At 37.9% G+C, this 27,781-nt stretch overlaps 1 protein-coding gene across 2 annotated transcripts in view; it reads left to right on the forward strand.

Annotated features, from left to right (window-relative positions):
- FCHSD2 (FCH and double SH3 domains 2) overlaps positions 1-27,781 on the forward strand; it is a 310,129-nt gene that overhangs the window by 266,033 nt on the left and 16,315 nt on the right. For both annotated transcript variants that reach the window (XM_047072457.1, XM_047072456.1), the window contains 2 exons: positions 948-1,052; positions 19,826-19,987. In XM_047072457.1, coding sequence (XP_046928413.1) covers positions 948-1,052; positions 19,826-19,987 — 267 coding nt within the window. The remainder of the gene's footprint in view (positions 1-947; positions 1,053-19,825; positions 19,988-27,781) is intronic.

A 27,781-nucleotide genomic window follows, 5' to 3' on the forward strand; every position in this document is an offset into this window, starting at 1 on the left:
TACAGATGACCAGCATATGAAATGATGCTGTCTATTAGAGAAATTAAAATTGAAATGAGATGATCTTCGTGTATATAGCATCTTGGCAAAAATTTTAAAGATTGACAGTATTTAATGTTGGTAAGATACAGAAAAATATGCTCTCACACAGTACTAGTAAAAGACGAGGTATAATTTTTGGGGGGCAACTCAGCAATGTCTATTTAAATTAAAATACACAGTTTTCACTTCTGTATTTTTATCTTAAATAAATATTCCTATATGTGTTCAAAGAGTCATTAACAAGGTTGTTTGTACAATACTATTTATAATATTGGGAAATTCGAAAACTCAAATAGCAGTAGAAAAAGAGTAAATAAAAATGGTACAGCTAAACTATTGAATCTATGGATTAGAGAATGAAGTCAGTCTATTTGTACAATCATAAACAGTTTGCTTAGACACATTGAAGGGATGATAGATCTCATTTTAGATCTGTTTTTCAGATCATTTTAAACAAAACTTCAAGTATGTAGAAATACACAAGCAATAGTCTGGAAAAATACATGTAAATTGATGGGATGTGCCATTTTATATTAGTTGTTGTTTTATAACAATATATTCATGTAATTTTTAAAAATCGAAAGTATGTATATCAAAACATGCAATCCAAATAAGGTTTGTAGCTTGTACCAATGTCAATATCCTGGTTTTTATATTGTAGTATAGTTATATAAGCTGTTGCCATAGGGGAAAGGGACGAAGGGACTTTCTGCTACTTTTGCAATTTTGTAATTATATCAAGGGTTTGTTTTTTTATAATTAACAAATAAGTGAAAAAATTAAAGGTTAAAAAAGGAATCGTGGCCACTTGTCACTGAAACCTAGTAAATTACCTAAATACACTAGTCACTTAAGAAAAAATAGAGAAAAAAAAATAGTCATCATTTCCCTATTTTCTTTAATAGGTACTAGATGATCTGGAATGTCATGGAGTTGCAGTATCAGAACAAAGCCGAGCAGAGTTGGAACAGAAAATAGATGAAGCTAGAGAAAACATTCGTAAAGCAGAGGTGAGGTGGCAGCTAACTGTGGCATTTTGCCCAGCTCCAACAACGTCACGACTATGATATATACCTTTAGGATTCAGTTTCTATACACTGATTAATTTGAAGATGATTCAACATCTTTATGTGTGTCCAGAGTATTATTTTTGAGTACCTGCTTCATACAAGGTAATACATGTAACAAAAGGCACTGAACCTATCTGAAGAGTTTGCAATCATGAAACATTAAATAACAGAAGAATTATATCACAGTGAAGGTACTAATTTTATAGTTTTCACAAGGTACAAAATAAATCAGTCAAATTAATGGCATAGAAATTGATACATATATGTTCAGAGCCTTGAAAAGTCCTGCCCCATATAGAAGGTTCACTGGTCCAGGAGCATAAGCTGATCTTCTAAAAAAGAGACTTGGTTGAGCAGACAAAACAAAAAACATTACAACCATGGATTTTAATCTTTTGGTAAGGGGTCTTGGGACCCTTTGAGGATTGTACATCTCTCCCACAAAAAAAAAAAAATTCACATTTTTGTGCACAGTTTCCAGAAGTTCATGTACCCTAGAGTAATATTCTCTGACCTAGAGGCAGAGAGGTTGAGATAGAAAGAAGTTATTTGCAAAGGAGGAAGACCTAGGATATAATTTGGCAGTTGGATTAGATTAGAGTGGAGGTTTTTTTGTGAGGAAATGTGGTAGGAAGAAAGCAAAATAATTGTGGTTAGGACCAGTCCATGGAGGACCTGTGCACACTTGTATATAGTTATCTACCCAATGCAACATGTTGAAGGGATGTAGAAATAGACATTTTAAAAAGACTGAGACTATCCAGGCCTCAAGGAGAATATGTTCTTGTTAGGAAGGCCTCAAGAGAGCCAAAGATAACTAAGGCCTTAAAGCATAAATGCCAAGGAATGATCCACACAAGTATACATAATACTTAAGGAACCCAGAGGACACAGAGACCCCTGGGAGAAGTTGTTAGGGCAGGTAACACAGAAGAGGTAGGATTTGAGATGGGTGTTGACAGATGAATAATATTTAATTCGAGAAAAAGGGATAGATAGCACAAGATTTGTGCTATGCAATGTTAAGAGGCATAACTGGAACCAAAAGAAGAAGGTAGGAAGGAGGCAGATTTGAAGCTGACATTGGGAAATCCTAACAGTCAGATCTGCCCAAGGAAAGAATAAATTCCCCTGGGACGAGGTGCAGCACTGCAAGTGCTGTCAGGGACTCTATACAAGGAATTCTTTCATTGGTTGAGGGTTAATCTAAACTAGTGATTTTCACATGTCCCCTCAGGACTCTAGAGGTTTTGAGGAAATGTTTCAGTGGTTGGTTGGAGGGCAGGGGGAGGTGAGGGGAGAGGCAGCTTAGGCAAACATAGGGAGTATGAGCATGTTTTTGGCATAACCCCACAGAAGTGATCTGAACCAGAAAAGCTTGCCATCTGCCTGGTCTAGAAAAGCCCCAGTAAACCTAACTTGCCTTTGTTCCTGGCACATGATCCACAGCCTCCATAGTGAAGAGGGCAGGGTGTACAATAAATAGTCATTTTCTGCTCTGAATTCAGGGTCACGGCTAAACCACTACCCCAGTGTGCTGGCCAACTACTATTGGCAGGCCCTTGCCTAGTCTGAGAAACACTGGCTTGTGTAGAAGAGTTTCTCCTGGTATTTGTTTCTCTGTACTCTGAGTGAAGTCAGTTTTGGAGCTTTGGTGGAACAGGACAGGTCTCAGAAGTTTTCCAAAGGGTGTGTTCTCTCTTGTATTTTCCGTTTCCAGACTCCCTCCATAGTGTCACTGTCTGGTACCATCGCTCCACCAAACCCCCCAGTAGTAGCAGTAGTAGGTATCAGTCACACAGTCTGCATTTAGGCTGAATGACCTGTTATTTCCATGAGTGTGCTAAACAGCCCTGTGTTTGTTAGCTCAAAGCTAAAAATATGAAGTGAGATTCCCACAACAGAATGACTCGTTTCTCCTAATACCAGTATTTAAGTCTGCATTCTCAAAGATAATTTTCTTACCAAAAATACAGAATATGCTAAAAACCATGATGCTAGATCCAGTATCTCAGTTTTGAATATCAGTGAAATACGGTTAATCTTACTGCTGTCTTACAATGATCTTCCACTTGATTTTCACCTATCAGATATGAAGAACAGTCCAGCTAAAATTAGATGGCAAATACATGAGTGTATTACTCACTGCAGGGGTAGTACTTACCAGGTTGTCCTAATGACATTTTTGGATAGATTTGACTACAAGAGCCTTCAGAGGAATTGACAATAGTGGTTTTGTAGATTACCTTTTTCTTTCTTCTGCCTGCATATCATTTGCATTGAATTTTCCATTCAGTAGTTACTTACTTTATTATAAATAACTAATCAAAAGGGACAAAGCTGGTTAAAATTCCATTATATCCTTCATGTTTGATTTTTAACTCCCACCAACGTGTTACCCTCCCTTGTTGGGTAATCTACTTTATCTAGTCTTTTCTGTATTATGTTTCCATTCAGTGTTGCTGATTACAATAAAAACATCTGTGGTGCTCAGTAATAGATTAAAGAAACTTTTTCCAGACATAGAAATTGAAAAATATAAATGGCCTGTGCTTTTCTAAAGAATATAGCAATTACTTAATAATTATTGACTGGTTAATGTGTCACAAATTCACTAAGTTATTAGTGTAACAATTACTTAATAAACATCTGCTGTGCCCCAGGCACTGATGGATATACTAGACATACAATGATGAACACACTGTGTGTACTAGATGTGGTGCTGTTGGCAGCCCCTGACAAATCCAGGAGTTGAAACAAAGCAATAGCTCTTAAATTAAACTTTAAGAACAGTCTTCTTAACCTGGTATTTAGGTATTTGAATTTTTTGAAATGCCTTTTGTCACAAAGACACACACATTCTGCATCTGACTTATACCTGTTTTAAAAGTAGCTTGCCAAGAAACTGAGAATTTTAAATACCATCTTTTTGGAAGCTGTACATGACGTATGTTGTTCCAGAGCACAATTACTTTTTGCATGTTTAAATTTTTCCCTTTTTGGGGGGTTGAGGGTAGTTCTCTTTTTTTTTGACAGTGAAGAGACATACTGAGGAGACACAAATAGGAGAAAGTTAATGTAAGAAGTTAAAGATACTGGAAATTTTTAGTAGTTCATGTTTGGTATAAGGTCTGCAAGAAGGAACTATAGACTATATGATTCCTTCTCTAAGATACTAATTACATATTTTTTTATATGAATATACACTTGAAAGCCAGAGTACCTCGTATCAAGAGTGAATTAACAAAACCAAAAAAATCAATTATTATTTATATAAACACGTTTTCATAGGTACCATTTTCTCTTAAATTGTCATCCTATAAGGTTCTGTTGTACATCAGAAATTCAAGATTATTATGTCATCCTTGTACCTCAGTGACTCAAAAATGGTAATTAATACCCTTGCCAGCATGCTATAGGAGAAGCCCCAAAATTTCAGTTGCATAAAATGTAAAGCCTCCTTGGAGATATCTGGAGGCTTTTGGAAGATGGCGGCGTAGGAGGACGCTGGGCTCACCGCGCGTCCTGCTGATCACTTAGATTCCACCTACACCTGCCTAAATAACCCAGAAAACCGCCAGAGGATTAGCAGAACGGAGTCACCAGACCCAAGTGCAGACGAGAGGCCCACGGAAGAGGGTAGGAAGGGCGGCGAGGCGGTGCACGCTCCACGGACTGGCGGGAGGGGCGGCTCGTCAGCCAAGCAGAGCCCCCGAGTCCGGCTTGCAAAAGCGGAGGGGCCTGACGGACTGTGTTCCGACAGCAAGCGCGACTTAGCGTCTGGGAGGTCATAAGTTAACAGCTCTGCTCGGAAAGCGGGAAGGCTGGAGGACAAAGGGAGGGTGAGCTGCGGAGCCCCCGGACGACAGAGCTCAGTTTGGCGGGGAACAAAGGCGCTCGCCAGCGCCATCCCCCTCGCCCATCCCCCAGCCAAAATCCCAAAGGGAACCGGTTCCGGCCAGGGAAATTGCTCACTCCGCGCAAACACCCAACTCTGTGCTTCTGCGGAGCCAAACCTCCGGCAGCGGATCTGACTCCCTCCGGCTGCCACAGGGCCCCTCCTGAAGTGGATCACCTAAGGAGAAGCGAGCTAAGCCTGCCCCCCCCTGCCGCCGTGCACCTTGCCTTCCCACCCCAGCTAATACGCCAGATCCCCAGCATCACAAGCCTGGCAGTGTGCAAGTAGCCCAGACAGGCCACGCCACCCCACAGTGAATCCCGCCCCTAGGAGAGGGGAAGAGAAGGCACACACCAGTCTGACTGTGGCCCCAGCGGTGGGCTGGGGGCAGACATCAGGACTGACTGCGGCCCCGCCCACCAACTCCAGTTATACACCACAGCACAGGGGAAGTGCCCTGCAGGTCCTCACCACACCAGGGACTATCCAAAATGACCAAGCGGAAGAATTCCCCTCAGAAGAATCTCCAGGAAATAACAACAGCTAATGAGCTGATCAAAAAGGATTTAAATAATATAACAGAAAGTGAATTTAGAATAATAGTCATAAAATTAATCGCTGGGCTGGAAAACAGTATACAGGACAGCAGAGAATCTCTTGCTACAGAGATCAAGGGACTAAGGAACAGTCACGAGGAGCTGAAAAACGCTTTAAATGAAATGCAAAACAAAATGCAAACCACCACGGCTCGGATGGAAGAGGCAGAGGAGAGAATAGGTGAACTAGAAGATAAAGTTATGGAAAAAGAGGAAGCTGAGAAAAAGAGAGATAAAAAAATCCAGGAGTATGAGGGGAAAATTAGAGAACTAAGTGATACACTAAAAAGAAATAATATACGCATAATTGGTATCCCAGAGGAGGAAGAGAGAGGGAAAGGTGCTGAAGGGGTACTTGAAGAAATTATAGCTGAGAACTTCCCTGAACTGGGGAAGGAAAAAGGCATTGAAATCCAAGAGGCACAGAGAACTCCCTTCAGACGTAACTTGAATCGATCTTCTGCACAACCTATCCTAGTGAAACTGGCAAAATACAAGGACAAAGAGAAAATTCTGAAAGCAGCAAGGGGTAAACGTGCCCTCACATATAAAGGGAGACCTATAAGACTCGTGACGGATCTCTCTTTTGAAACTTGGCAGGCCAGAAAGAATTGGCACGAGATTTTCAGTGTGCTAGACAGAAAAAATATGCAGCCGAGAATCCTTTATCCAGCAAGTCTGTCATTTAGAATAGAAGGAGAGATAAAGGTCCTCCCAAACAAACAAAAACTGGAGGAATTTGTCACCACTAAACCAGCCCTACAAGAGATCCTAAGGGGGACCCTGTGAGACAAAGTACCAGAGACATCACTACAAGCATAAAACATACAGACATCACAATGACTCTAAACCCGTATCTTTCTATAATAACACTGAATGTAAATGGATTAAATGCGCCAACCAAAAGACATAGGGTATCAGAATGGATAAAAAAACAAGACCCATCTATTTGCTGTCTACAAGAGACTCATGTTAGACCTGAGGACACCTTTAGATTGAGAGTGAGGGGATGGAGAACTATTTATCATGCTACTGGAAGCCAAAAGAAAGCTGGAGTAGCCATACTTATATCAGACAAACTAGACTTTAAATTAAAGGCTGTAACAAGAGATGAAGAAGGACATTATATAATAGTTACAGGGTCTATCCATCAGGAAGAGCTAACAATTATAAATGTCTGTGCGCCGAATACCAGAGCCCCCAGATATATAAAACAATTACTCATAAACATAAGCAACCTTATTGATAAGAATGTGGTAATTGCTGGGGACTTTAACACCCCACTTACAGAAATGGATAGATCATCTAGACACACGGTCAATAAAGAAACAAGGGCCCTGAATGAGACACTGGATCAGATGGACTTGACAGATATATTTAGAACTCTGCATCCCAAAGCAACAGAATATACTTTCTTCTCGAGTGCACATGGAACATTCTCCAAGATAGATCATATACTGGGTCACAAAACAGCCCTTCATAAGTTTACAAGAATTGAAATTATACCATGCATACTTTCAGACCACAATGCTATGAAGCTTGAAATCAACCACAGGAAAAAGTCTGGAAAACCTCCAAAAGCATGGAGGTTAAAGAACACCCTACTAACGAATGAGTGGGTCAACCAGGCAATTAGAGAAGAAATCAAAAAATATATGGAAACAAACGAAAATGAAAATACAACAATCCAAACGCTTTGGGACGCAGCGAAGGCAGTCCTGAGAGGAAAATACATTGCAATCCAGGCCTATCTCAAGAAACAAGAAAAATCCCAAATACAAAATCTAACAGCACACCTAAAGGAAATAGAAGCAGAACAGCAAAGGCAGCCTAAACCCAGCAGAAGAAGAGAAATAATAAAGATCAGAGCAGAAATAAACAATATAGAATCTAAAAAAACTGTAGAGCAGATCAACGAAACCAAGAGTTGGTTTTTTGAAAAAATAAACAAAATTGACAAACCTCTAGCCAGGCTTCTCGAAAAGAAAAGGGAGATGACCCAAATAGATAAAATCATGAATGAAAATGCAATTATTACAACCAATCCCTCAGAGATACAAACAATTATCAGGGAATACTATGAAAAATTATATGCCAACAAATTGGACAACCTGGAAGAAATGGACAAATTCCTGAACACCCACACTCTTCCAAAACTCAATCAGGAGGAAATAGAAAGCTTGAACAGACCCATAACCAGCGAAGAAATTGAATCGGTTATCAAAAATCTCCCAACAAATAAGAGTCCAGGACCAGATGGCTTCCCAGGGAAGTTCTACCAGACGTTTAAAGCAGAGATAATACCTATCCTTCTCAAGCTATTCCAAGAAATAGAAAGGGAAGGAAAACTTCCAGACTCATTCTATGAAGCCAGTATTACTTTGATTCCTAAACCAGACAGAGACCCAGTAAAAAAAGAGAACTACAGGCCAATATCCCTGATGAATATGGATGCAAAAATTCTCAATAAGATACTAGCAAATCGAATTCAACAGCATATAAAAAGAATTATTCACCATGATCAAGTGGGATTCATTCCTGGGATGCAGGGCTGGTTCAACATTCGCAAAGCAATCAACGTGATACATCACATTAACAAAAAAAAAGAGAAGAACCATATGATCCTGTCAATCGATGCAGAAAAGGCCTTTGACAAAATCCAGCACCCTTTCTTAATAAAAACCCTTGAGAAAGTCGGGATAGAAGGAACATACTTAAAGATCATAAAAGCCATTTATGAAAAGCCCACAGCTAACATCATCCTCAACGGGGAAAAACTGAGAGCTTTTTCCCTGAGATCAGGAACACGACAGGGATGCCCACTCTCACCGCTGTTGTTTAACATAGTGCTGGAAGTTCTAGCATCAGCAATCAGACAACAAAAGGAAATCAAAGGCATCCAAATTGGCAAAGATGAAGTCAAGCTTTCGCTTTTTGCAGATGACATGATATTATACATGGAAAATCCGATAGACTCCACCAAAAGTCTGCTAGAACTGATACATGAATTCAGCAAAGTTGCAGGATACAAAATCAATGTGCAGAAATCAGTTGCATTCTTATACACTAACAATGAAGCAACAGAAAGACAAATAAAGAAACTGATCCCATTCACAATTGCACCAAGAAGCATAAAATACCTAGGAATAAATCTAACCAAAGATGTAAAGGATCTGTATGCTGAAAACTATAGAAAGCTTATGAAGGTAATTGAAGAAGATTTAAAGAAATGGAAAGACATTCCCTGCTCATGGATTGGAAAAATAAATATTGTCAAAATGTCAATACTACCCAAAGCTATCTACACATTCAATGCAATCCCAATCAAAATTGCACCAGCATTCTTCTCGAAACTAGAACAAGCAATCCTAAAATTCATATGGAACCACAAAAGGCCCCGAATAGCCAAAGGAATTTTGAAGAAGAAGACCAAAGCAGGAGGCATCACAATCCCAGACTTTAGCCTCTACTACAAAGCTGTCATCATCAAGACAGCATGGTATTGGCACAAAAACAGACACACAGACCAATGGAATAGAATAGAAACCTCAGAACCAGACCCACAAACGTATGGCCAACTCATCTTTGACAAAGCAGGAAAGAACATCCAATGGAAAAAAGACAGCCTCTTTAACAAATGGTGCTGGGAGAACTGGACAGCAACATGCAGAAGGTTGAAACTAGACCACTTTCTCACACCATTTACAAAAATAAACTCAAAATGGATAAAGGACCTAAATGTGAGACAGGAAACCATCAAAACCTTAGAGGAGAAAGCAGGAAAAGACCTCTCTGACCTCAGCCGTAGCAATCTCTTACTCGACACATCCCCAAAGGCAAGGGAATTAAAAGCAAAAGTGAATTACTGGGACCTTATGAAGATAAAAAGCTTCTGCACAGCAAAGGAAACAACCAACAAAACTAAAAGGCAACCAACGGAATGGGAAAAGATATTTACAAATGACATATCAGACAAAGGGCTAGTATCTAAAATCTATAAAGAGCTCACCAAACTCCACACCCGAAAAACAAATAACCCAGTGAAGAAATGGGCAGAAAACATGAATAGACACTTCTCTAAAGAAGACATCCAGGGGCGCCTGGGTGGCGCAGTCGGTTAAGCGTCCGACTTCAGCCAGGTCACGGTCTCGCGGTCTGTGAGTTCGAGCCCCGCGTCAGGCTCTGGGCTGATGGCTCGGAGCCTGGAGCCTGCCTTGGATTCTGTGTCTCCCTCTCTCTGCCCCTCCCCCGTTCATGCTCTGTCTCTCTCTGTCCCAAAAATGAATAAACGTTGAAAAAAAAAATTAAAAAAAAAAAAAAAAAAAAAAAGAAGACATCCAGATGGCCAACAGGCACATGAAAAGATGTTCAGCGTCGCTCCTTATCAGGGAAATACAAATCAAAACCACACTCAGGTATCACGTCACGCCAGTCAGAGTGGCCAAAATGAACAAATCAGGAGACTATAGATGCTGGAGAGGATGTGGAGAAACGGGAACCCTCTTGCACTGTTGGTGGGAATGCAAATTGGTGCAGCCGCTCTGGAAAGCAGTGTGGAGGTTCCTCAGAAAATTAAAAATAGACCTACCCTATGACCCAGCAATAGCACTGCTAGGAATTTATCCAAGGGATACAGGAGTGCTGATGCATAGGGGCACTTGTACCCCAATGTTCATAGCAGCACTGTCAACAATAGCCAAATTATGGAAAGAGCCTAAATGTCCATCAACTGATGAATGGATAAAGAAATTGTGGTTTATATACACAATGGAATACTACGTGGCAATGAGAAAAAATGAAATATGGCCTTTTGTAGCAACGTGGATGGAACTGGAGAGTGTGATGCTAAGTGAAATAAGCCATACAGAGAAAGACAGATACCATATGGTTTCACTCTTATGTGGATCCTGAGAAACTTAACAGGAACCCATGGGGGAGGGGAAGGAAAAAAAAAAAAAAAGAGGTTAGAGTGGGAGAGAGCCAAAGCATAAGAGACTGTTAAAAACTGAGAACAAACTGAGGGTTGATGGGGGGTGGGAGGGAGGGGCAGGTGGGTAATGGGTATTGAGGAGGGCACCTTTTGGGATGAGCACTGGGTGTTGTATGGAAACCAATTTGTCAATAAATTTCATATATAAAAAAAAAAATGTAAAGCCTCCTTGCCACAAGATTAATGAAATGCTAAGGATAAGCCTGCTATAAAAACAGAGTTTTCAATCATATTATATCGAAATTTACATTACCTCAGGGCCTGTTATTGTGGGTTTTCACTATACTCTTATAATAGTGTGTCAGCACACCTTTTGACTAATCACTTTCTTTCACTTTATGTGTGAATATGTTCTTTTTTTTTTTTTCCTTTGTGATTATTTATTTTTGAGAGAGAAGAAGAGAGCATGAGCGGGGGAGGGGGCAGAGAGCAAGGGGGACAGTTTCCGAAGTGGGCTCAGCTGCTGACAGCAGAAAGCCCAGTACAAGGCTCGAACTCATGAACCGTGAGATCATGACCTGCGCCAAGGTCAAGCTCTTACCCAACTGAGTCACCCAGGTGTCCCGTGAATATTTTCAACTGTACAGAAAAGATGAAGAGTAAATAAGTATTTCTCAACATGCTAAATTCAACAGTTAATATTTTGCAATATTGGCCCTATGTGTTTATTTCTATTCTCTAAAATAGAGGTTAAATCTCGAGGCCTTATTAGAGTCAGTATTTTAGGCAAGAATACTTGATAGATGATGCTGTTTTTCATCACAGAATGTTTTTTATCAAGTTGCCTCTCTATGAATGATGCTAACAGTAGTCACTTAATTTGGTGGTGCTCCCAGATCTTTCCACTGTTCAGGTTCCTTTTTTTCTTTTTTTTTTTTTTTTTTTTTTTTGTATTTGCAGCTACCAGGTACTAGTCACCTCCAGTAATGGCAAATACGTATTTTTCTTTCTTTCTTAAGTATCATTTTGATGTCATGGTATTTTAAAAGTCAGCTCTGGGGCACCTGGGTGGCTCAGTCAGTAGGTGTCTGACTTCGGCCCAGGTCATGATCTCACAGCTCTGTGAGTTCAAGCCCCGCATCAGGCTCTGTGCTGATGGCTCGGAGCCTGGAGCCTGCTTCAGATTCTGTGTCTCCCTCTCTCTCTGCCCCTAACCCACTCGCATTCTATTTCTGTCTCTCTCAAAAATAAATAAACATTAAAAAAAAATCAGCTCTATCAAGGTATAATATACATACAATAAAATGTAACCATTTCAAGGGAACAGTTTGGTAAGTTTGGACAAATACATCTCCCTAAATATTCACCACCACAATCTAGACACAAAATATTTCATTCATCCCCTCCCAAATTCTCTTGTGACCAGACAACAATTGACATGCTTTCTGTCTTAAGTTAGTTCAACTCCGACAATATGAGTATTAGATTACTTGGTATTGTCCTACACATCACATGCAAAGATCACCTTTCATGCTTTTATACAGTCTTATTTTTTGTCTTAATCTCAGTTTGATGAGCTAGTATGTATTCAAGTTCACTGATTGTTTCTTCTGTGGTACATAATCTACTGTTAAGGCCATCCTGTCAGTTTTGATTTCAGGTGTTACAGCTTCAGCTCTAAGAGTTCTGTTTGGTTCTTTATATTTCCAGTTCATGCCTGCTTATCTTCATGTTTTCCTTTAAATCCTTAGGTGTATTTATAATAATGACTTTAAGTCTTGTCTGCTCATTCCATCATATCTGTGATGTCTGTCTTTCTTATTGACTGATTTTTTTCCTTTAGTTATGGCTCATCTTTTTCTGCTTTTCAAATACCTAGTAATTTTTACTGAGTACTAGAAATGGTGAGTGTTTGGTGATTGGGGTGTCTGAATTCTCCTTTCTTCTTTTAAAGACTATTGAGTTTTGTTCTGACAGCCAATTCAGTTGCAGATCAATTTGATCCTTTTGAGGCTTATTTTCAAGCTTTGTTTGGGCTGGTTTAGAATAGCCTTTCCAACAGTGTGGAGGTTCCTCAGAAACTTAAAAATAGAACTACCCTACAACCCAGCAATTACATTACTAGGTATGTATCCAAGGGATACAGGTGTGCTATTTCGAAGGGGCATATGCACCCCAATGTTTATAGCAGTGCTATTGACAATAGCCAAAGTATGGAAAGAGCCCAAATGTCCATCAACGGATGAATGGATAAAGAAGATATGGCGTGTGTGTGTATATGTATATGTATGTATATGTATATGTATATACATGTGTATATATATATATGTATGTGTATATATATGTATACACATATATATGTGTGTATATATACATGTATACACATATATATGTGTATATATATACATATATACACATACATACATACATACATACATGCATACAATGGAGTATTACTCAGCAATCAAAAAGAATGAAATCTTGTTATTGGCAACTATGTGGATGGAACTAGAGGGTATTATACTAAGCGAAATTAGAGAAAGACTGATATCAAATGACTTCACTCATATGAGGAATTTAAGATACAAAACAGATGAACCTAAGGGAAGGGAAGCAAAAAAGAATATAAAAACAGGGAAGGGGACAAAACAGAAGAGACTCTTAAATACAGAGAACAAACTGAGGGTTGCTGGAGAAGTTGTGGGAGGGGGCATGGGCTAAATGGGTAAGGAGCATTAAGGAAGTTGCTTGTTGGGATGCGCACTGGGTGTTATACATAGGTGATGAATCACTGGAATCTACTCCTGAAAACATCATTGCACTATATGCTAGCTAACTTGGATGTAAATTATAAATAAATAAATGAATTAAAAAATTAAAAAAAAAAAAAAAGAATAGCCTTTCCAGTAGGGCAAATTTAGCCCTATTACCAATGCATTTCCTTTCTATAGTTTCTTGTTTTACCATGAGTATCCAGCAAGGTTTCTCAATTCTGGCTGGATAGATGGAACATCTTTCAGCCCTGTGTAAGCTCTTGAGAAGTTTTTAGTTCACAGCTCCGTAGTAGATGTCCTTTCCCTGAGTCATTATCCTTTGCTTCTCCTCATGGAGTCCCACATATTCTCAATTTATTATGGGTTTTTATTAATTTAGTGTATTTTAAATTATAGTTGGCCTTTTTTTAAGTGCCACATTGTCTAAATTTGGCCAGTGAGAGTCCATTTAATGGCTGATTTCCATGTCCTTTTGACATTATTCCCATTAGATTTTTGAACAGTTTCTTGCTTTCTCACACAACAAGCCATCATACACTCACCATGTATTTTTCCCCTACCAGACTTAGAATTAGCCATTTCTTCATGGAGCTCTGATTTCTTTTAATAAAGAATAGTATTTATTTTTTTATTTAAAAAAAATTTTTTTTAATATTTTTATTTATTTTTGAGACAGAGAGAGAGCATGAGCAGGGGAGGGGCACAGAGAGAGGGAGACACAGAATCTGAAGCAGGCTCCAGGCTCCAAGCTGTCAGCACAGAGCCCGATGCGGGGCTTGAACTCACAGGCCGCAAGATCATGACCTGAGCCGAAGTCGGACGCTCAACCGACTGAGCCACCCAAGCGCCCTAAGAATAGTATTTAGACACCAGAGTCTAGAATGTGAAGGTGCTTATTGTTATGAGTATCATTTATTTCTTGGCCCTTTCTTTGTTATTAGAGCTAGGAATTTATTATTTTTTTTCACATCATGAGTTCATGTTGATCTTTCCAATTAAAATTTAAAATTAAAAGGATTTTGTTGAACTTCTTTGATTTTATATTATCTTTTTTCTCTTATATTGAAAATCTTGGTTCCTAATATTATCATAATATTTTATTTGCTTTCTCCTGCAGTATATTAAAAAGTCTCAGAATTATAATGGAAATACTAATGGTAATCTATTGAGCAAAATTTAAGATTCCTTTGCAGTTCATTTTGGGTATAGAATATATCTCTACAAGGGTTTCTGCTTCTGATAATAAAGGACTAACTCATATTAGGCTAATCCTCCTTTAGATAACGGTTATTAACCTGGGGTAAAAATATTTAAAGTGATTATTTAGTAGATGTGGAAAACTGCCATATAAAAACTGGAAAGGAATAGACCCTGAAAAGAATGGGACTCTACTTGGTGATATTAACATTAAACAGCTCTTTGCAGGGGGTTGTTTTCAAGCATAGAGCCTTGGTCTTAACTGGCTTTAGAATGGCTGTCAGGAAGCCCTCAAGTTTGCATATATGTAAATAACCGTCCATATCCTGGGCCAAACCTAAATACATGTATGGAACAGAAACTCCCAGGAGCTTGACAGGAAACAGTAGCTGGAAGGCAAAAATAATTAACAGAAAGTTCAGCTGTTGCTCACCACAGGGGAACAACATCAACCATTAAAATATTGGAGTGGCGCGGTCCGTGAGTTCGAGCCCCGCGTCGGGCTCTGGGCTGATGGCTCAGAGCCTGGAGCCTGTTTCCGATTCTGTGTCTCCCTCTCTCTCTGCCCCTCCCCCGTTCATGCTCTGTCTCTCTCTGTCCCAAAAATAAATAAACGCTGAAAAAAAAAAAAATTTAAAATATTGGAGTGGTTGTAATATCAAAGTAAACTACAGGACAAGAAATATTAAAAGGGATCATTTATAATGATTAAAAATAAGGTGTTCATCATCTTCTCCATCAAGAAGACATAACAATTCTCAGGGCGCCTGGGTGGCTCAGTCAGTTGGGCATCCGACTTCGGCTCAGGTCAGGATCTCAGTTTGTGAGTTCAAGCCCCACTTCGGGCTCTGTGCTGAGCTCAGAGTCTGGAGCCTGCTTCAGATTCTGTGTCTCCCTCTGTCTCTGCTCCTCCCCAGCTCCCGCTCTGTCTCTCTCTCTCTCAAAGTTAAATAAAAACATTAAAAAAAAGAAGAAGAAGAAGACAGTGTAACAATTCTGGATGTGTATATAACTAATAATAGAGCTACTAAGTACATGAAGCAAAACTGGCCTAACTGAAAGGAGAAATAAACAAATCTACCATGGTAGTTGGAGATTTCAACATTCCTTTCAGTAATTAGAAGGAGCTAGAAAATCAGCAAGGATACAGGAGACTTGAACAACACTATCAACTAATTTTACCTTAATTGGCATTTAAAGAAGACTCTACCCTACAAGAGTATAGAGTATTTGTTCTTTTAAAGTACACACAGAATGTTCAGCATAAACCAGTGTCAAGTTAGTTTAAAAGTATTGATATCAGTCTGAGTATGTTCTCTGACCATCAGAATTAAATTAAAAATCAATTAACAGATACCTGAAAAATCCCCAGATATTTGGAAACTGAATTATTTAAACACAACAATCTGTGGCTGCCTTAAAACACACACACACACAACTTTATGGCAAAAGCTATTTATTATCTCTCACCATTCTGGGTGTTGACTATGCATTTCTTTTGCAGGTTTTTCCTGAGATTACTCAAGGAGCTGCATACATCTTAGAGGGTCTGCTAGAGGGCTAGGCCTTTTTTCCAAATGGTCTTTCATCCTCAATTATGCTAAACTGGGCTTCCTTACATGATGGAGATACATTCCAAGATATCAACTTTACTTACACTTATCAAATCTCTGCATCAAATTTGCATATGTTCCATCAAAGCAGATCACATGGATAAGCCCGGAATCAATGCGAGAGGGGACTACTTGGATAGCAAGAGGCATGATTCATTGGGAATAACAGTTTACCAAAATCGATGGGACTTTGGTTAAATCATTTTTCTCATCTATAATGGAGTTTATGATATCCATCCTCAGAATTGTTGTGTGGATTGAATGAAATGGTATAATCCTATGTGATAAAAGTTGTTTAGAGTGTTTTTAAGAAACCAAAGGTAATTTAGAATGGCAAATATTACCATCTACCATTATTCATTTCCTACACATGCCAGGCATTGTCCTAAATAGTAGAGTTGTAACAGACACAGTCCTTACCTTAGAGAAATGATATTTTGAAGGTAAAGTAACTAAGCCCATATTAGATTTACAGACTTTATAACTTTATCCACATGTCAAGCCAAAAAGTTTTATAAACTCAACTGTGGTTTGACATTTGGATGTGCTTATGTTAAATTTTATATTAAAATCAGTTAATTGACATTGTTAATACACCAAGATTATGTATCTATAAGATACATCTGTAAGATGTGGTTTTTCAAAGCATCATTTTAAAAAAACTATCTCTTGGGGCGTTTGGGTGGCTCGTCAGTTAAGCTTTCAGCTCTTGATTTCAGCTCAGGTCATGATCTCACCGTTCTTGAGATCAAGCCTCACGTCTTGAGATTAAGATTCTCTCCCTGTCTTTCTGCCCTTTCTGCACTCAACATATGCATGCTTTCTCTCAAAAAATTAATAATTAAAAAAATTTTTGAAGTAAAGTGAAAGACAACACACAGGATAGGAAAAAATAATCTGCAAATCATGTATCTGATGAGGGACTTTTATCTAGAATACATGAAAACTTACAATAAAGACAAAGACAAGGGGTACCTGGGTGGCTCAGTCAGTTGAGTGACCGACTCTTGATTTTGGTTCAGGTCATAATCTCACTGTTGTGAGATTGAGCCCCATGTTGGGTTCCATGATGAGTGTAGAGCCTGCTTGGGATTCTCTCTCTCTCTCTCTCTCTCTCTCTCTCTCTCTCTCTCTCCCTCTGCCCCTCTCCCCCACTTGTACTCTCTAAATAAATAAATAAATAAATATTTTTTAAAGGACAAAGACAAAATAAAACAGCAACAGTCCATTTTAAAAATGGGCAAAAGGTCTGAATAGACAGACATTTCTCCAGAGAAGATACACAGATGACTAATAAGCACATGAAAATATACTTGACATCATTAGTCATCAAGGAAATACATATCAAAACTACAATGAGATACTACTTCATACTCACTAGAATGGCTAGAATCAAAAAGAAAGACGTTAACAAGTGTTTTCCAGATGTGGAGAAATGTTAACCTCACACCCTGCTGGGGGGATTATCAAATGAGGCAGAAAACAGCCTGGCATTTCCCCAGTGGTTCAATATAGCATTATTTTATGACTAAGTAATTCCAGTCCTAGGTATATACCCAAGAGAAAAGAAAGCATGTTTACACAAAAACTTGTACACTAATGTGTAAAGGAACATTATTCATATTAGACAAAAAACTGAAATCACCCAAGTGTCGGTTAACTGACAAATGGATAAATAAAATGTGGTGTATCCAATAGAATGTTATATAGCCATAAAAAGGAATGAAATACTGATACATGTTACAACATGGATGAACCTTGAAACATTATGCTAATTCAAAGAAGCCAATCACAAAAGACCACATATGGTTCTATTTATATTAAATGTTCAGAATATGGGCTCCTGGGTGGGTCAGTCAGGTAAGCATCCAACTTCAGCTTAGGTCATGATCTCACCGTTCGGAGTTCAAGCCCCACATCAGGCTCTGTGCTGACAGCTCACTGCTAAAAAGTGTTCAGAATAGGTAAATCTGTATATAGAGAAAGAACAATAATTGAAATGAGGGGTGAGGGAGCAATAAAGGATACGAGGTTTCTTTTGGAGGTGATTAAAATGTTCTAAAAAGTGATTGTGGTGATAGTTGCATATCTGTGAATATACTGAATCATTGAACTGTACACTTTAAATGGATGAATCTTACAGTATATGCAAGCTTTATCTCAGTAAACAGTTGTTAGAAGAATAAACAGGTTTTTGCAAGGCTATTTACCAAACACTGTCTCCAAACCAAAAATTCTAATTGCTTTATAAAGATGTATATGATATCCAAAACTACTGAATTGTACACTTAAAAATGATTAAGATGGCAAATTTTATGTAATGTGAATTTTATCTCCATTTTTAAAAAGATGTATGCTTAATCTTAGGAATACAAGATAAATACAGCAATGAGAGCTCAGTGAAACAAGTCAGAAGTCAGAGAATTTTTTTTTTCTGAGTAGGCTCCATGCCCAGTGTGGGGCTTGAACTCATAACCCTGAGATCAAGAGTCACTTACTCTACCAACAGAGCCACCCAGGTGCCCCCAGAGTTCAGATCAGTTTTAATACCAGCTCTCCCGATGGAGAATCTAGAGAGTGATCAGAATCGCATGCCAGAAGGGTTCAGTGAGCACACTTGTTTGTCCAGAAGTCCCACAGAAGGCTATAAAGTGAGGGTTGGAATTATCAAATAATCAACATTTTCTCAGTGGAACCTTCCAATGTCGAAGGAAGAGACCACCTCTCTAATACGTGAAACAGTGAAACTGACTTTACTACTTGCTAAGCAAGAGAGTAATACTTACAAACACAATGTCTAAACAAAATAGAACCGATATACAAGGTTTTAAGAATTGTGGATTTCAGGGATTGGCAGTTTTTCAAAACTGAAAATGTTTTACAGATTAGCTCACCTCTGGCTGTGGTGTATAGGGATTGGTGGACTGTCAGAAGCAGGAGTAGAAGCTTGAACACTGGTGATTTCTGGAGTGAGGCTGTGGTTTACTGGCTGCCTTGCAGATGTGTGGGGCTGTCACTGGCTGACTTTCAGAGGCCTGGCTATTAGAGCAAAGCAGTTACTGTTTGATTGGGACAGGTTTAGACTGGTTCTGCGGTTACGTGCTTATGGCTTAGAACAAGAGTCAAAGCACAAGCAGTCTTTCTGTTTCTTGAATTTGGAGAATTCAGTTTGGAGAATTTTATTGCTGTATTTTATTATTTCTGATAGCTACATCATAATTTAACTTAAATCTTTACCCAGTAGTTCAGTCAGGAGTCATGGAAGTTTTTAACCAGGGAGTGACATGGTGACCTTTGCAAACTTGTAAGAGGTAGATTATAGAGAAGAAAAAGTCCAAGAGATAGGTTAAAAGGCTGTCAAAAAGGCTGGATTTTAGGATATCCTGAGGCCTAGCCTTCCTAAGAGGGGAAGAATGCAGACTTGATGGTGTATTCATATCTTCCTGTTCATAAGTTAGGTTTGATGTGTCTTGTCAAGATGCGAGTGTGCCATTTGCCCTCATTTCTGTTCTTGTGTTTCCTCTCCTCTCCCTACTTCTATTCCCCGCTCCCTCTCCCCCTCTCCAAGTGAAAATTTAACCTCTTTGCCAAGGAAGCATTGCTAGTGAATACCAAGATTATTCTAATTAGTAAATCAAGAATAACTTAAAAAACACATTGAGGAAAAAGTGCCTTGATGTCTCACCATTTTCTTGGTTTTCTTAGATAATTAAGTTGAAAGCTGAAGCCCGGCTGGACCTGCTAAAGCAGATCGGTGTTTCTGTGGACACGTGGCTAAAGAGTGCAATGAATCAAGTAATGGAAGAACTGGAAAATGAACGATGGGCTCGCCTTCCTGCAGTGACCAATAATGGCACTTTACACTCGGTAGGATTTCTCTTCTTGGCTGTAATGGGCAGACTTTCACTGAAGGATGCTATTCTTTGACTGTGTCACCAAACCTGATAATAGCCAAAATTTAAAAGAAAAAATAACGGTTTTGCTATCAGTTTGGTTTCTTTTCTTTGGCCTGTCACTGAGTTAAACTTGGTGCAGGAAGAGGGAAAAAGTCATGCTTTTTATTTTTAATATGCAGTGAAGAACATATTATCACTAGTTGGTTTATTAGTGCCACTTTACCAAATTCCTTATCCCAAAATGAAGTAGATATGTTTCTTGTCTGGAAGTCATGGAATAAAAATTTTAATCTAGTGTTTCTGAAGTTCTCAGAGGTCTTCTCTGAAAACTGACATCCAGAGAGTCAGAAACAATCTTAAAAAGAGAAAAGGGGGTGCCTGGATGGCTCAGGTGGTTGAACGTCCAACTCTTGGTTTCAGCTCAGGTCATGCATGATCTCACAGTTCATGAGATCAAGCCCCATGTGCCTGGGATTCTCCCTCTCCCTCTCTCTCTGCCTCTCTCTCTCTTTCTCTGTAAATAAGTAAATAAACTTAAAAAAGACAGGAACACTTTTAGTCTCTGGCTTAATTATTTGATTCACAAGGGCTTTCACACTCTGTTCACTGTATTTTTCATCAGGGAGACAGTGCAAGTATGGTCAGAGTTCAAGCTAGCATTTTCTTGCTTCAAGTCCAGGGCATTTTCCACTTTGATGTCATCCAGTTCAACCTTAGTTATTCATGTTGGAGATCTGAGTGCCAGAAAAGTTCATTGACTTGCCTGTTATTACATAAGTGGATATATGATGTCTATAGCTGGTCAGACTAAAGTAATTCCTACTGCTGCTTCCTACCCATTACTCTGTCTCATCCTGTTTATTTCCTTATGGCATTTATTACGATCTTTGCTTTGTGTTCTTTGTCTGTCTTCCTCTCTGGAATGTAATTACCATGTCTGTCTGATTCAGTGCACAGCAAAGTGCCTGGCACATAGTAAGTACTCAATAAATATCTGTTGAAGGAAGAAATGAAAGAATGGATGGCTGAATAGATGGAATAGTGGCAAACTAAAAGCTAAAACTCTAATCTCACAACTTCCTACTGTATCCAAAGTGCCTCTTCAGCGCTTGTGCCCTTCAGATAAAAGGCATCCTTGCGAGAGAAATTGGCTAAAGTTTAAGAACATTCCTGAAAGTTTTGTCAATTTTTTCACATAGCATTCTGATTTTCTAATGGGAATACACTTGCGCATTTTAAAAAGATTGCGTGTGGGTGTGCATTTTAAGGAAAAGCAATCTATTGAAAGTTTATTTTTATTTGACTGTTAATGGTGATCCAGCTAGAGAAAATAGGCACACATCACCTACTTGACGTCAGGGTTAGAAGAGCCTGGCCTGTTTTTAATACAATAGAGTTGTTCCATGTCATGGAATATCTCTTTCTAATGCATCTTTTGAATGTCACAGTTACCATCTACTTCAAGTAATTTTTTTGTTGTACAGAATTTAGGATGACAGCAAATCCCAGGCACACACTTTCTTTTGGACTCTTCAGTAGCACTGTTGGCAACCAATAAACCCATGATTTCTCTTGGACTAGTATCTTTTCTAACTAAATCAACTGGGCAGGCATTTATCCCCTCCCTGTGTGCCTACTTCCTGAGCAAATTGGAGATGAACAAGAATTGGTCTCTCTCCTTGAAGAGCTTGCAAGCTGGTAGAGCAGACAGACCTCAGACCTTTATAGATCTTAGTGATCCATGGCAGTGTATGACTGGGTTCCTCTGTGGCAAACTTGAAACGCCTACTTCTAACTCATCAACACACCTGGGAAAAAACCCTTCTCTCCGTGTTTCAGAGAGAAAGTTAAGTTAAATGATCTAAGCTCCTCTCCAACTCCAAAATCTTATGATTTTGTGAAATGCTATTAAAAAAGTTTAATACCAGGTGGAAAAATAGGAAAGACGTTTGCCCCATGAAGGAACTGTCAGTTGAGATAGTCCTTGAAGAATTTTAACATGAGATAAAGAAGGGCTTCTGAGTGTGAAGGAAGGAAATGAAGAAGATATGCCTAGTACAGTCTGTCAGTGAGTAGTACATTCTGGTAGTAAGTGTTGAATAAATTCGGTGTTTTTGAGAACTGTCCAAAGACATGAGCTCATCTAGAAACATCACATTTTCTGCGAAGAGAACATTTTGCAATCCTAACCCATTCTTCCTTACCTCTAGTCAGTATCATGGAGCTTGTGTCATCTTGCTTTCAGCTGAGGGATATATTTTGTGGAAGCTCTACTAACAGTCCAGTAGTGCCCCCTTTATCCATGGTGTCACTTTTCTTGGTTTCAGTTACCATGGTCAGCCATGGAAGCAACTATCTAGACGCAGATGATCCTCCTGACCTATTGTCAGAAGGTCAGTGGTAGCTTAACGCTGCATTACAATGCCTATGTCATTCACCTCACTTCATCTTGTCACGTAGGCATTTTATCTCACATCACCACAGGAAGAAGGGTAAGTACAGTACAATAAGATATTTTGAGAGAGAGAGACCACGTTCACAAACTTTTATTACAGTATATTATTGTAACTTATGTGTTATTACTATTGTTATTTATCTCTTACTGGGCCTGATTTATAAATTAAACTGTAGCACAGGTATGTATGTGTAGGAAAAAACATAGTCTGTAGGGTGTGGCCCTACTGGTACTTCTGTGGGTTCAAACATCCACTTGCGGTCTTGGAACATATCTCCTGCTGATAAGGAAGGGAGGCTACTGTATAAATAAAGGAGAGATGTGGGCACAAAACAGCTTAATGAAGTCCCAGTATTTATTTAACCTGCTTTTAAATGACTGCACTGAAGTAATTTAGAAGAAGTTGTATCTCTTCTCTTCACACTGGCAGCTGCTGGCTAGGATCATGAAGCAGAAATACACATCTGGGGACCAAATTATTTCTTCCATTATAGATGCCAACAAAAGCATTAGTCATCAAGTTTAGAGTTCCCTTCCATCGGGAAAACATGGTTAATTTTAATGTTACACATTAACAGTGTAAAGGGCCTTATTAGAAGATAAATGTTTTTAAAATATATAGTCTTTTTACCTTACAGAATAAGGAACTATACTTTCTTGAGTATTAACTTTTTGCCTTCTATATTATGCTGTGGTACAGATAGAGGGTTGGGAAGAAACATAGAAAAAGAATCACAGAATACAGCAATATTTTTTAATGGAGAACAGTCTGTTAATATAGCTACTCAGCTGATGGTAAACTAGAGCTCATACATAACCTCTTATGGTTAGATTGCTACCAGTAGCCCAGTCAGCCTTTCTGCCAGTCATTCCTCCCTTCTCTTATTTTCCTTTCTTCTCTTACTCAAAAACCCATACTTAGTTTAATTTTGAAGTTATATTAATTTTAGAATAGAAAAAGTTATAAAACTGGATTAGAAAAAAATTAGAAAGTTAGGTAGAGGAAAAAAATGACCTCAAACTCCGTCCTTATGACACCACTGTTAGCAACTTGATGTAATTCTGTCCTCTTTCTATTCTTTTTTTAAACATATTTGTCATAATAAAGTTAATTTTGTATATTTTTCCATCTAGCATTCCATTTTGCTGGACAGTCTTCATAATCTTTCTTTTCATGTCTGTGTAGTATTCCCTCAGGAAGGCATACCATAATTCACTTAACTGCTCTCTTATAGGTTCAATATTTAGATTGCTTCCAGATATTATAAATAAATAATACTCTGAAAGAGTGTCTCTGAAAGAGATATTTGTGTACATACTTCTTTTTTCCATAGTGGGAATAGATTTCTATAATACAGATTCTTAGAAGTAGAATTCATAGGTTGGAGATTTATAGTTCTTTGTTTAAGGTTGGGTTTTGTTCTTTTTTCCCCCTAGATTCTCAAACTATAGCTGACAGTGTTTACATGACTTCCTTATCTTCAGCCATTTCCCCTATCATTTCCCCTATATAACAGACATCCTGGCATCCACTTTGTTGTGCAACCTCCCTAAGAGCGTGAGCATTTTGCAGAGTTGCATGGAAATAAATTCTGACTTTCCTCATTATGAAGACCATGCTGAATAATGTGTTTGAAAGGCAAGGAAATTAAGTATTTTTAAACATCAGGATGGTAGTTTAGTTCTCATCTGCCTCGTTAAATGCCTAATAGTCTTTGCAGTATAATGGGTTTTGTTTTTGAAATATGAAAATCTGTTTGTTGGCTTGTCCTGATCCCAAAGAAAAGAAACAATGGCTTTTTGTAATGAAATAAATGTAAACAGTAGAAAATAATAGCATACACCTGCAAAAATTTTTAGGCACTTCCGTATTTACAGTTTTTCCAAGTGGTTAGTGGTCTTGTTATTGGATTAAACTCCATACCCAAATAGGCCACTCTATTATTGAAACTGACATTTCATATTTTCAGTAGGATCAATTTAATTCAATTCAGTAAGCATGTGTGGAGCCTGCACTCCTCATGAGACCCTTTGCTAAGTGCTGGGAGTTACAAACTGAGTATAATGTCTGCTGAGTTTATATCCACAGATTGAGAGAACCAGTCTCACTAACAGCCAAGACCAAAAGATGGGCATTGAAAAGATGTGGAGAATTTCAGTTCTAAGAGAAGTATCTCCAGCTGTATTGTGTTCTTTAACTTTCTGCATACCCATAACAACAAGTAAAGTACCTGACACAAATCCATATACGTAGTACATGTTCAAAAATACTAATCCACACCTGAAGATAAAGCAGTCTAATTCCACCAACTGACCTTAAAATACTATTAAAAAGAGGAAGTTCACAAAAAAGCATCTCTACTGTACCAGGTACTATGTTAGGCACATTCATACATTATTTCAATTAATGATCACAATGGTCCTGAATGTATTTACAGATGAGAAGACAGACTTGGAAGAATTAAATATCTCCCAGTGGCACACAGCTAGTAAGTGGAGAGAGCTAGATTTGAACCCGCATATGTCTGCTTCTAAAGCCCTGCTCTTTACCATACTTTTTTTTCCTTTGATGATTCTGTTGAATCATCATTGAACATCCTATTTTTGATGTAATTAATCATCTTATAACATCTTCAGGTAGTACGTGGCCAGTTGTCATTAAAATTCTCAAGCTTTACTGATATTTTTTGACAGCTTTGCTGAGGTATAATTGATAATATAGTAGGCTACACATATTTAAAGTGTACAATTTGATATATTTTGACATGTGTATACAGCAGTGAAACCCTTGTGACAATTAAGATAATGAACATATCCACCACCCTCAAAAATTTCCTCATGCTCCTTCCAGCCCTTCAGTCAACCACTGATCTGCTCCCATTGTGGGTTAGTTTATATTTCCTAGAATTTTGTATGAACAGAATCATACACTATGTACCTTTTTTTTTTTTTTTGGTCTTTCACTCAACATGATTATTTTGAGGATCATCCGTGTTATTGCTCATCAATAATTGTTTTTTTTTTTTTATTGCTGAGTAGTATTCCATTGTATGAGTACACCACAGTTTGTTTATCAGTTCACCTGATGATGGGCATTTGGGTTTTGGAGAGACTATTACAAGTAAAACTGCTTATGTTTTGAGTGGGTCAGACAGTGGGTATGTGTTTAACATTTTAGGAAACTTCCAAAGTGGTCGTACCATTTTACGTGCCCATCCAAAGGGTACTAGTGTTCTAGTTGTTTCACAGCCTCACCAACTCTTGGTATGGTTGGTCTTTAATTTTAGATATTCTAATGGGTGTGCAGTAGTGTATCGCTATATTTTTGATTTGTATCTCACTGATAATGTTGAGCATCTTTTCATATGCTTATTTGCCATCTGCATATATTCTTTGGTGAAGTGTCTGTTCAGATCTTTTGCCTATATTTTATTGCTTGTTTTCTTTTTATTGAGTTTTGAGAATTCTTTTTGTATTCTGTATACAAACCCTTTATCAGATAGATGATTAATTTTCTCCCAAATCAAGTCTATGGCTTGTCTTTTCATTTTAACAGTATCTTTTAAAGACCAGACATTTTTAAGTTTGATGAAGTCCCCACTTAATTTTTTTTTTTTCTTTTATGGACCATGCTGTGGTGTGGTATGGTATGGTAGCTTTCACAAGCTATGATTTCTTTGACAAATAAATCTTTGCCAAACCCAAGGTCATATAGATTTTCTCCTATATTTTCTTCTAGAAATTTTATAGTTTTGGGTTATACAGTTAAATCTGTGACCCAGTTTGAGTTAATCTTTGTATTATATGTATATCCTTTTTGTTGTTGTTGAAAAGACTGCCCTTTCTCCACTGAATTACCTTCACATCTTTGTCAAAAATCAATTAACCATATATGTGTGGGTTTATTTTTGGACTTTTGTTTCGTTCTGTTGATCTATTTATCTGTCCTGATGCCAATGCTACATTGTTTTGATTAATGTAACTTCATAATTAGCCTTGAAGTTAGGTAGTGTAAATTCTCCAACTTTCTTCTCCCTCTCTCTCTCTTTTTTTAAATTTTAAATCCAGGATATTTAACGTCCAGCTTTCTTCTTTGTCGAGGTTGTTTTGGGTATTCTGGGTCCTTTGCATTTCCATATAAATTTAAACTCCCATTTTCTACAAAAACAAAAACAAAAAAAAAAAACCCTACTAGGATTTTTAAAAATAAGATTGTGATGAATCTATTTGTAAGTCAGTTTGAAGATAGTTGATGTTTTAACAATATTGAGTCTTCCAACCCATTAACATAATACCTCCCCATTTATTTAACTTTAATTTCCCTCAGCAGTGTTTTATAGCTTTCAGTGTATAGGTCTTGCATCTTTTTTCAGATTTATCTCTATTTTAAAGTTTTTGGTGCTGTTTTAAGTGTTTTTTAAATTTCAACTTCCAATTGCTCATTGCTAACATACAGAAATATAATTGATCTTTGTGTATTGACCTTATATCCTGTAACTTTGCTAAACTCATTTATTAGTTGTAGTAGCTTTTGTGCAGGTTTTCTGTGTAGATAATCATGTCACCTGCATATTATTACTACTGTAACTGTTAGCATCTCCAGTAGTTTAGGGCCAATGGATGTTCTTGCCTTGTTTCTGCACTTAGGGAGAAAGCATTCAGTCTTTTACCATTAAGTATGATGTTAACAGACGGGTTTTTGTAGATGCCCTTTACCATATTGAGGAGTTTCCTCTATTTAATTTACTAATAGGAATGGATGCTGAATCTTGTGAAATGATTTTTCTTTTTTAGTTTGTTTATATGGTAAATTGCATTGATGATTTTTCAAATATTAAACAAACTTTGTATTACTGATAAACTCTACTTGTATCATGATACATTACCCTTTTTATATGTTGATTGAAATTGTTAAATTGGATTTGTTAAAATTTTGATGAGCATTTTTTTTCTCTGTTCATGGCAGAGATTAGTCTATAGTTTTCTTCTCTTGTAATGTTTTTGTCTGGTTTTGGTATAATGGTTGTCTCAGAATAATTTGAAAAGTATCCCTTCCTCTTCAATTTTCTGGAAGCTTATGTAGAATTGTGTAGAATTTTTCTTTCTTAAATGTTTGATATACTTCATCAGAGTGTGTTATCTGAGCCTGAAGTTTTCTTTATGGAAGTTTTCTTGTAACAACAAATCCGGTGTCTTTAGTAGATATAGAGTCATTCAGGTTATTCTTCTTGAGTGGATTTTGATCATTTGTGTCTTTCAAGGAATTTGTCCATTCTATCTAAGTTGCCAACTTTATTGGAACAAGTTGTT

This window comes from Lynx rufus, unplaced genomic scaffold (genome assembly GCF_022079265.1).
Source record: "Lynx rufus isolate CCGP_SWC_20201006 ecotype Redwood Valley unplaced genomic scaffold, mLynRuf1.p SCAF_9, whole genome shotgun sequence".
NCBI lineage: Eukaryota > Metazoa > Chordata > Mammalia > Carnivora > Felidae > Lynx > Lynx rufus.